This window comes from Protobothrops mucrosquamatus, unplaced genomic scaffold, assembly GCF_001527695.2.
Source record: "Protobothrops mucrosquamatus isolate PMUCROS unplaced genomic scaffold, P.Mucros_1.0 scaffold1501, whole genome shotgun sequence".
Taxonomy (NCBI): Eukaryota; Metazoa; Chordata; class Lepidosauria; order Squamata; family Viperidae; genus Protobothrops; species Protobothrops mucrosquamatus.
Window position 1 is genome coordinate 197,427 of NW_015387675.1, and position 11,436 is coordinate 208,862.

The 11,436-nt window shown below is 45.7% G+C and overlaps 1 protein-coding gene across 1 annotated transcript in view; it reads right to left on the reverse strand.

Moving 5' to 3' along the window:
- Positions 1-3,004: 3,004 nt before the first annotated feature.
- The window catches only part of LDLRAP1 (low density lipoprotein receptor adaptor protein 1), a 37,492-nt gene continuing 29,060 nt past the window's right edge, over positions 3,005-11,436 (reverse strand). The window contains exons 6-7 of the mRNA XM_029285322.1: positions 6,560-6,681; positions 3,005-3,043 (exon numbers count right to left, since the gene is read on the reverse strand). Of these exons, the coding sequence (XP_029141155.1) occupies positions 3,005-3,043; positions 6,560-6,681 (161 nt within the window). The remainder of the gene's footprint in view (positions 3,044-6,559; positions 6,682-11,436) is intronic.

An 11,436-nucleotide genomic window follows, 5' to 3' on the forward strand; every position in this document is an offset into this window, starting at 1 on the left:
AGCGTAGTAGACCTGGGAAAGACACAACTCTGAAGGCATCTCTGCATGCCTTGTGGAAAACGAATGGCCTGTTGCCAAAAAATGAGAGGGAACTACTCACACTACAAAAATATTATAAGCAAAAAGATATGTGATATTACAGGGTGGAGCACCAGGAAAGGAACACCACCCGTGTTTATTTAAGCCAGGGGTGTCCAACCTGGACAACTTTTAAGACCTGTGGACTTCAACTCCCAGAATTCTCCAGCCGGCCATGATTATAATCAGCTCCTGATTACAGAAAGAATCAGGGTGTCATCTGCTTGGAAGCGCCTGATTAAAAAGCATGATTCAGGAAGCTGAAAAGATTACATTTTCTCGGTTAAGAAGCTTTTCCTTTGACCCAAAAGGAAAACAAGCTTTTGGCTAGGAAACAGATGGTGGTGATGTGTCACAGTTGTTAACAGATACGCATATTGTAATTTGGAGGTAATTGTGTGCCTCTAATTAGTATTTCAATCCAGGTCTACATGACTGCTTAAATCAGTGAGGGCAAGAGAGATCGTAAAATGGAGGCAAAGTTCACAACCACTCTCTGGCTTAGCAATGGAAATTTTGGGCTCACTTGTGGTGATAAGTCAAGGCCAGGGGTAGGCAACCTCGGCTCTTTTATGACTCGTGGACTTCAACTCCCAGAATTCCTGAGCCAGCATGGCTCCGCTTGGAAACCTCTCCCTTTCCCCTCAGCATGGCTGGCTCAGGAATTCTGGGAGTTGAAGTCCACGAGTCATAAAAGAGCCAAGGTTGCCTACCCCTTATCTAGGTCTATCTATCTATCTATCTATCTATCTATCTATCTATCTATCTATCTATCTATCTATCTATCTATCTATCTATCTATCTATCTGTCTGTCTGTCTGTCTGTCTGTCTGTCTGTCTGTCTGTCTGTCTGTCTGTCATCTAGGTCAGGGGTAGGCAACCTTGGCTCTCTTACGATTCGTGGACTTCAACTCCCAGAATTCCTGAGCCAGCATGGCTCAGCTTGGAAACCTCCCTTTCCCCTCAGCAGGGCTGGCTCAGGAATTCTGGGAGTTGAAGTCTATGAGTCATAAAAGAGCCAAGGTTGCCTACCCTGGCCTACCCCTGGTCAAGGCCTACCTGTGCAACTTTTGACTGCAAGCTAGGCTGAAACCCATAAAGCAGTTGAATAGCTTCCTTTACTCCTGACAGTTTAAACCTGCTGCTGCAGGCTGAAGAATTCTGGGAGTTGCAGTTCACTTGTCTTAAAGTTCCTAAAGTTGAGGAACACTGATCTCTACTGTGTACCCATTAAATGTAGTGCATGCACTTTCTTGCATGTATGTAACACAGTTAAGTCAAGGTACTCAAGTAGCTTTGTCGACAAGGAAGCCTTTCTTGAGCGTTCACGGTCATCACCTAGATCAGGGGTAGGCAACGTTGGCTCTTTTATGACTTGTGGACTTCAATTCCCAGAATTCCTGAGCCAGCTTGGCTGGCTCAGGAATTCTGGGAGTTGAAGTCCACGAGTCATAAGAGAACCAAGGTTGCCTACCCCGACCTAGATAGAATCTCAAAATTCCTGAGTTGACTTTTACTCAGCTTGATAGTTGCCAAGGTTTGGGGGACAATAGCTGATTAGAGATGTCCATAAAAGCCAGGGTTATTTATGGAGTCTTTTCTCATTGCATTTTTACAGGTTGGGAGGCACAGCTGGCCTTGTGAAATTTTCCACCTTAGGTGCCAAAACAGGTTGTTTGGCTCTAGGACTCGGTGCTGTGAACTTTGATGAGACAAGGCAGATACATGAACCGGCAGTGTGGGCTCAGAAGAATTGTGTTTTCTCTATTATGCTCATTTATTCCTAAGATTAGTTGGTCCCATTCTCATAAAATCAGGTCAGACATGTAATTGACCTCCTTTACAACCATCATGACTTTTGACTCTAAGAACAGGCTCCGTTATGATTGTAACTTGAAGACTACCTGTATGAATATAACAGCTTGGGGGTAAGTTGTTCTACAGCCTTGGGGCCACCACCAAGAAGGCATCTATAGGTATTATCAGGGAAATTCCATGATGGGCTATTTTGGAATGAAACCAAAAATGAATCAGGAAGAATGTCTTCTAAAAATGGTAAAAGGGGTGTCTGTTTGAAGGCTGCGTGAAATGACCCTATAAATGCACCCAGTTGATCATCTCCAATTTTACTGCCTTTGAAATCTGGCCAGACTTTATGGGTTTCTTCCTGGCATTTTGCCAATATCTCACCTGACAAAGAATTTTAGAGAACCTAAAAGTGTGCACCTTTTTTTCAGTGTGTGCTGCTACGTGACCATCGATTAAATTTTCTCCCCAGTTCTTCCCTTTGTAGGTTGGGAGTTGAAATACAAGCCCAGATTCAAACAGATTGCCCTCCATTTTAGAAGGGGAGAGCTTCCAGTTTCAGCAACCTCCATTTTATAAGCATTCGCCAAAAGAATGATGTATTTAAGGGATGATGCATTTAAGGCAGGGGTAGGCAACCTTGGCTCTTTTATGACTCGTGGACTTCAACTCCCAGAATTCCTGAGCCACCATGGCTCAGCTTGGAAACCTCTCCCTGTCCCCTCAGCATGGCTGGCTCAGGGATTCTGGGAGTTGAAGTCCACGAGTCATAAAAGAGCCAAGGTTGCCTACCCCTGATTTAAGGGATGTGCCTACCTGTACACACAAATTAGCCCCTCCCCTAAGAAGTTATCAAAATATTTGACTTATCCGAATCCCTTGTTCAATTAGTCAAACAGACCACCAATGAAGGGTTGGGCTCCTTTTGACAGTTTAGTTCAGGGGTCTTCAAACTTGGCCCTTTTATGACTTCTAGACTTCAACTCCCAAAGTCATAAAAGGGCCAAGTTTGAAGACCCCTGGCTTAGTTTAAGAGAAAGAGAAGGGAGAGTTCATTAATCAAATCTAGTTCTTGGCCAAGCCCCTAGCAGAAAGATGCTCCTGGAAGACTTGATCATAATTACCTTGAAAATGCTTCATCCAGCTCGTCATCCATTGCCTTTGTTATAAAAAGAAAGGGGAGGGGAGAAATAAAACTATAAATCCAACTGAAATGAAAATTATTCAAATATCACATAGGCTTAAGCAGGTGCTTTTTCTACTGTATCTGCAATTCCTTCTTTTAAAAGGGAGGGGAACTTCCCAAGGCTTAAAGTAGTGTAATGGATTTTTTACTAGCTGGTTCTAAGGTCAGTAGCCCTTCCTCCTTTGTTAGATGACAAGAGGACAACGCAGCGTATTAGTGCTCACAGACAAGGCATCTGACAAGGTAAACCTGAAGCTCTCCAACCATCTTCTGTCCACCTGCTTGTTTTCCATGGAAGTTGAATAGGATGGGGTGGAGAAGCCATCTGCTTAGTTCCAGCTTTCCCATGCATGTTAGTTCTTTTGGGGCCAAAAGCTACAAAGCAACTTTGGGGAAATTTGCCGAAGGTCTTCAAGGAACTGATGATGGGCTTCTCTTCTGCACTGGACCAATCCAGGTAAATTGCAACTCAGTGTGAAATAAAACTGTCTATAATGATATAAGCCAGTGTTTCTCAACCTTGCAACTTTAAGATGTGTGGACTTCAACTCCCAGAATTCTGGGGCATTCTGGGAGTTGAAGTCCACACGTCTTAAAGTTGCAAGGTTGAAAAAAATACTGATATAAGCAGTTGGACAGTGAAACCAATTGCCCAGAGAAGTCTTGGCTGCTCTTTATTCGATGGGTTCAGATGGAACCAGGGTAGCCATCTGCTTTGGATCCATCCTTGTTTACTTGCATTGAGCAGGGGGCGGTCTTGATGATTTGAGTGGTCCCTTCTATGAGCGAGTCCAACAATGCAAAACAAAGGTGATGTGCTATTCTTCATTGAAGATCTTCAAATTCCTTGTAGCTTCGCTCTGGATTCCCTGATCCTCACAGATCAGATCCCCTTTCAAAAAAAATCTCTCTCGTGTAGGGTTTTGATCCCTGGAGTTCACCCGTTGACAAAGGCAGAGAAATTGAAAGCAGCAACATATGCAGAGATTATCGGAGAAGTGAAGGAACCTCAATTGCTCCAAGAATGCTCAAATTACAGTGACAAACTTCTCCTCTCCTTAGTCGTGCTGATTGGTGCTCATGCAAAATTGTCTTTTTGCTCCAAGGAGAAAGCCACTTTCTATGGAGATTCTCATTCATCCAAGTCAGGGGTAGGCAGCCTTGGCTCTTTTATGACTCGTGGACTTCAACTCCCAGAATTCCAGAGCCAGCCATGCTGAGGGGAAAGGAGAGGTTTCCAAGCTGAGCCATGCTGGCTCAGGGATTCTGGGAGTTGAAGTCCACGAGTCATAAAAGAGCCAAGGTTGCCTACCCCTGATCCAGGTCAAAGTGCTTTTCAAAAGGTAGCTGGACTTTCTGGCTTTTTTTCCCCTTGAAACTGTTTTGCTTCTCATCCAAGAAGCTTTTTCAGTTCTGGCTTTCAAGGACCTGAAAAAGTCCAGTTGCATTTTGAAAAAGCACCTTTGGGGCGAGAAAGCCACTGCTCCCACTCCCCTTCCACTCCCTAGAGCAGGGATAGGCAACCTTGGCTCTTTTATGACTCATGGACTTCAACTCCCAGAATTCCTGAGCCAGCATGGCTCAGCTTGGAAACTTCTCCCTTTCCCCTCAGCATGGCTGGCTCAGGAATTCTGGGAGTTGAAGTCCACAAGCCATGAAGGGGCTATAATTCCCCCATGCTGGCTCCGGAATTCTGGGAGTTGAAGTCCACGAGTCATAAGAGAGCCAAGGTTGCCTACCCCTGCCCTAGAGAGAGGACATGGCACAACACGACAAGCACACTGTACTTCTGAATTGCTCTTTTATCTATTTGGTGTTTGATTCTGCCTTTTCCCGGCACGTGCAGAGCAGATATGCAAACAAGCAAGAAAAAGAAATGATGCGGTTATACAAGAAAACCACTTGGACCTGAGCATTAACGGAGAAATAAGACAATACTGAAGAGTCAGACAGGAACAAGAGAAGCCACAATCTGTTAGGCCGCCTGCCAAGTGAGGAGAAAGCCGTTCAGTTACTGACTTGCTCCCAATTAGGATGGCACTGAAAAAAGTGACTTGTCATTGATGCTCGCATTTATGATGGTCATCAATGCTTCCCCACAATCATGTGATGCAAATTCAGATGTTTGGCAACCAGTATATATTTATGATGGTTGCGGCATCCTGGGGTCATGTGATCGCCATTTGTAACCTCCCCATCCAGCTTCCGACAAGCAACATTGACAGGGGAAAGCTGGATTTGCTTAATGATTGTAGGATTCACATAACTGCAGTGACTCGTTTAACAAACAAGAAAGGTTGCAAAATCAGGCAAGACTCCTTAACTGCCTTGCTTAGCGACAGAAATTCTGTTCCCAACGGCGCTCATAAGTCAAGGACAGAGTGTTAATCTAGGCCACCACACCTATGGGAAAGAGTTGGTAGTTTCAGAAGTCTGCAACAGTGCGATGCCATAGACCAGTGATGGCGAACCTTTTAGAGACCGAGTGCCCAAAATCCGCCCCCCGCTACGCCTCCCGCCCTGCCTGCTCCGCCACCGCCCTGCCTGCTCCGCCCCCGCCCTGCCTGCTCCGCCACCGCCCTGCCTGCTCCGCCCCCGCCCTGCCTTCTCCGCCCGCCTCCTGCCCTGCCTGCCCGCAGGGCCAGGCACCGCCTCCATGGCCCGCCACAGCAGATCACCCAGGCAGCCCTGCAGCACCATGGCAGCCACGCCCTCTGCCCACACTCCGCAGCATCATCTGCACGCTATGGGGCACGAGGGCGGAGTCTTGTCTCTGCTTCCTGGCTATGTTCTTGGTTGCGCTGCCTGGGGGGGTGACTCTCCTCTGGGGGGGCTGCTGGTGAGGAGGGGGCCGTGGGGGGAGGCGGGGCTGGGGCGACGGTGCGTGTGCCCACAGAGAGGGCTCTGAGTGCCGCCTCTGGCACGCGTGCCATAGGTTCGCCACCACTGCCATAGACTGATCTCTCCCTACATCTGACTTGTTATATATTAGTGGGAGGAAAAAAAATAATCCTGAAAAAATGAAGCCACTTTCTTTCCTTTGATCAGAAAAGCTTGAGATGTCTGAGCTGTAAAACAAAGCGCAGAAGAGGCAGGAAACCCGGCCCCAACTTAATACAGCAGCCTAGGGGAACAATAAAACATACTGTAGATCTCCAGATCCACGCACCAAAAAAGGCAATTTTGCTCCCATTCCAGCAGCAAATGAAAAAGTTCTTTCAGAAGATGCCCTATAACTCAATAGCAAGTTGCAGTACTATTCCGATTTACCCATTGTGCAAAGCCATGGGCTTATTTTAATTCCAGTTGATTGAATAAAGCACAGCTGATTAAGACCGCACAACGCACTACGTCATAATCCACCCTAGGCAAACCACAATGAACAGCGATCGACAATACACCAAGCCCAAAACCACACAAGCCACACTAGAGCTGGATGTGAAGCACATACTTACTAAATGAGGTCTTTGCTAAGATCACCACACTTACCCACACATTATTGTTTTCTGATGAAGGGGGCCCAAAGATTCGGCCATCCACGTGCAAAGAATTTGTGTTCAAAGGAGTTTTGGTTACATTTTCCAAGTCTAGCAGGTTTTCTACGGTGACTGCTGTGTGTGGAAAGGAATAAATAAATAAGGATCATGACGTTGAGGAAAGAAAAGGGTTAGTTAGTTTTTTTGGGCGGTGTGGGTTCCAAAGCTGCATCAGAAGCTATAGAATTCCCTTGAATTTTCCAGAAAGGAGAAAAGAAACATGGACCCACAACAGTACTTGTTATCTACTAACTAGGCTGAGCTCGCCCACAGACTTGCAAGAGTCTGTAGAATTGTAGAAAAGCTTCTTCTATGAGCTGACGAACATGGACCAACAATCTTTTAAAAGCACATTGTTCTTTATTGATAGTTGCACTTTCATACAGTTGATGACCAAGAAATAAAACAGACCCCCCCTCTTGCCCTATGCCTGCTTCCCTCCCTGAAGGATCTCAAGGGCTGTAAACTAGTTCAAGAAGCTTGTTTCGACTGAAGCCTGAAGCGTAACAACAGGAAGCGTGAACAATGCATATGTTAGATCAATGCAGAAAATGTTTTCTGGATCATCTGCCTTGCTCATGCTATAGTCAAAGTCAACTGTCCATGCTTAATTTCCATAGAAAGTAGTGGCAGGCAGGAGCGAAGGGTGCCTGCAGGTTCTTGATACGGCTTAGAGCAGTGACGGTGAACCTATGACATGCATGTCAAAGGTGACACACCATGCTGCTTTGGCTGACACGCCACCAACATTTGACCACAACTATTCTCAAAAGCACGCCCCATTCTCATGTGATTTTTGGAGGCTGTGAAGGTGGAGTGAGAATGGAGTTTGCTCATGTGCAACCTGTATTACACGAACAAAAAAAAGGAGGTATTAAAGTGGTAAATACTGCATTTCGTTGTTCTGTTAATGATAGGGCGTTTTTTTAAAAATAGAAACAAAGGAACAGTGAGAGCTGTCCTGGACCAAGCCAGACTCATTGGTCCACCTACATCGCTCAATGTTGTTGTTTGCTCTCTAAGAATCTACTCCAGGGTCTTCTTCAGTTCTATGAGGAGATGATGACATCTCAGCTAGGCTCTCTTTGCATGGAAACATATCCTTGAATTCCAGCCTGTCACTCAGTAGCTCCCATTTACACATTAGCATTAATTACGGCATCCGAGACTCCTCACAGCACAGTTGTAGCACATCTGTTCTGCACACAAAAGGTCCCCAGTTCTAGCTGTCTCATATCCAACGATGCAGATAGGAAAAACTCAAAATCCTGAAAAGTGCCATTGCACATCATTAACAAGTCAAGTGAATGGCTCAGGATAAATTAGCTTCCTTCGTTTACTCATAGATTTAGGAGGCATACAGGATACTTGTTTTCCAACTTCATCCTCGTAGTGAATTGGGCTAATGACTGGTTCAGAGTCATCTTGTGACCTTTCATAGCTGAAGGTGAGTGTGACTTCAAGTTTATGGATTCTGGAGATGCCAACTATGAGACAGCACCCAGCCCTTCCAGTGCCAGAGCTTTCCATGACTTATATGAAAAGAAGAACTAGGGTGTCATGATCGCAGTGTTTTAATACTGTAACTAAGGGGCTGCCACAAAGAAGAGGGAGTCAAGCTATTCTCCAAAGCGTCTGAAGGCAGGACAAGAAGCAACGGATGGAAACTAATCAAGGAGAGAAGCACCCTAGAACTAAGGAGAAATTTCCTGACACTTAGAACAATTAATCAGTGCAACAGCTTGTGGGTACTCTGACACTGGAGGTCTTTAAGAAAAGATTGGATAACCATGTGTCTCAAATGATACAGGGTCTCCTGCTTGAGCAGAGGGTTGGATTAGAAGACCTCCAAGGTCCCTTCCAACTGTTATCCTGTTTTCCATTATGTCTACATTAGGCTTCCAGAGAAGCATTTTAAACTAGAGTGAACCATATACAGATGGTCCGTGACTTACAGCCACTTGTTTGGTGACCATTTGAAGTTACAGCAACACTGAAAAAAGTGACTTACGACCAGTCCTCACACTTGCAAATGTCGCGGCATCCCAACGGTCACATGACCAAAATTTGGGCCCTTGGCAACTGGCATGTATTTATGGCAGTTGCAGAGTCCTGGGTTCACGTGAGCTCCATTTGAGACCTTCCCTGCCAGCTTCTGATAAGCAAAGTCAATGGGGGAAGATGGAGTTGCTTAACAACTGCACCATTCACTTAACAATTGCAGCGATTCTTTAGCAACCATGGCAAAAAGGTCATAAAACCAGGGCACGACTCCTTTAACCACCACTTTCCTTAGCAACAGACATTCCGGTCCCAATTGCCGTACGTCGAGGACTAGCTGCACACAGTCAGAAAACACACAACCATGCTGATCAAAATGAGGCAGCACACAAATTGCTTGGGGTCAATTTGCAATAGGCTTCGGATCCCTGCTGTAGAAGATGGGAGGTCACTTTAATTTTGCCTAGCTAAGACTACTCTGCCTGGCCATTTAATTTAAGGTAATTTGCACCATGCCGGCTTTGGGAGATAGATTTTGCCGCAAGACAATTGCAAGAAAAGTGTCACTTAAACACAAGACTCAGAAGGCATGACCTCATTTTGCAAGCTGCGCAATCCAGGCTGTAAAAGTTTTAATGGGTCCTTGGAACGGCTGGAGAGATAGTGGCGAGCTAACCCTCTCTTTCTCTCTTCCCTCTAAAAAATAACACACCTACAGGAATCATGATGATAAAGCTGAAGAGGTCACAAGGGCTGCTAAGCCCGTGATGGATTCCAATCAGGTGTCAACGACATTGCTACACGCGGTATGCACCTGAAGCTTAGCATTTTCCAGGAAGTCAATGTGGGGGAAGAATCCAGCTGAAAAACACAAATGCAGTTCCCTCCTCGTTTTATATCTATGAGACTCATATCTCATGTCAGTTAATTTTATCAAGTTACAGGAGCTCCTAAGGGTGACCTGTGCTCAAGGAGACTAAGAAGATGCAAAGTAGCATACTGCTTCCAGTGTTGGGAAGCTGGGTGCCATTGCTTACACTGCCATAATGGCACCAACCACATGCAAGGGTGTGGAGAGAGAAGTCCTGTCAGCTTGAGAAATTGCAAAGTTGGTAAACCTATCGAGACACCGCTAACGGATGGAAACTCATCAAGGAGAGAAGCAACCCAGAACTAAGGAGAAACTTCCTGACAGTGAGAACAATTAACCAGTGGAACAACCTGCCTCCAGAAGCGGTGAATGCTCCAACACTGGAAGTCTTTAAGAAGAGACTGGACAGCCATTTGTCTGAGATGGTATAGGGCAGTGGTTCTCAACCTTTTTAATGCCGCGACCCCCAACCGGTCGTAAGTCGAGGACTACCCAACCGGTCGTAAGTCGAGGACTACCCAACCGGTCGTAAGTCGAGGACTTTCCCTGCCCAGGAGCGCCGCGCATGCGTGGTTCTGCCCCCTGCGCGGGCCGAGGTGTAGCTGGCAAGCGGCAGAGACGGAGCAGGCCGACCACCAGCTGGCCCAGCCCAAGGGAGGTAAGGCACCCACCGGAAAAGGGGGAAAAAATGGCGGACAGCCTTGCTTGGCGACCCCCGTGAAATGGTCGATCAACCCCCAAATGGGGTTCCGACCCACAGGTTGAGAACCACTGGTATAGGGTTTCTTGCCTGAGCAGGAGGTTGGACTAGATGACCTCCAAGGTCCCTTCCAACTTTATTATTATTATTATTATTATTATTATTATTATTATTATTATTATTATTATTATTATTATTATTATTATTATTATTATTATTATTATTATTAAATAAACGTGAAGGGGAAAGAAGAAAACCAATTCAGAGAGGATTTGTCAGGCTCCAAATGCCAAGTGATTCTTCCAAGCAGATTCCTTCTTTTAAAAGGGAGGGGAACTACCCAAGGCTTAAAGTAGTGTAATAGATTTTTACTAGCTGGTTCTAAGGTCAGTAGCCAGACAGAATCTTGCCAGACTAAAGCAGACTCCATCAGCATAAAGCATATACTCTGGGAACTCTTAAGCAGAAGCAGTTTTCCATCCTCATTCTCTCACACAAATTATCTGATCTAAGTTGCCTGTTGCTCCTCTGGAATCCACTCTCTCCCTCCTGGGAATCCAGACTATATTTTATCACAGGACATCTAGGGACTGATGAAGGCTGGCTAAATAGAAAGGAGAAAATTTTAAAAGAAGGTGAAGGAAGAATAGGATGGAGTGGCCAGCATCCTTGAACTCAACCCTACAAGGCCCGTTTGCATCATTTCTTTAAAAAAGAGTGCCCAACTGTCTTTTGTTTCTCCAGATGCAAACAGCAATTATGTAATTCCATCTTTTTAGAGGGGAAGAGGAGGGGGACCTATGGACTGGGCTTCATGTGGCCTTGTTACATCCGATTTTGGTAATCCCGGCTTCCAGACCATCTGATTCAGCACCACTGAATTTTTCACTGGAGGCGAGAAGCAAGCGAGAACTGTAACCTGAACCTAAATTAAACTTCATGGTTGAAACAACATAAGAGCAGCAACAAAGAAACACTTCAACCCCTTCCTTTGCTCAACACACAACATCAGGGAAAGAAAACAAGAAATCCTAACTTACCGAACATTTATGATGTAAGGCAGTGGTTCTCAACCTTTTTAATGCCGCGACCCCAACCGGTCGTAAGTCGAGGACTAAACCGGTCGTAAGTCGAGGACTAAACCGGTCGTAAGTCGAGGACTAAACCGGTCGTAAGTCGAGGACTACCCAACCGGTCGTAAGTCGAGGACTTTCCCTGCCCGGGAGCGCCGCACATGCGTGGTTCCGCCCCCTGCGCC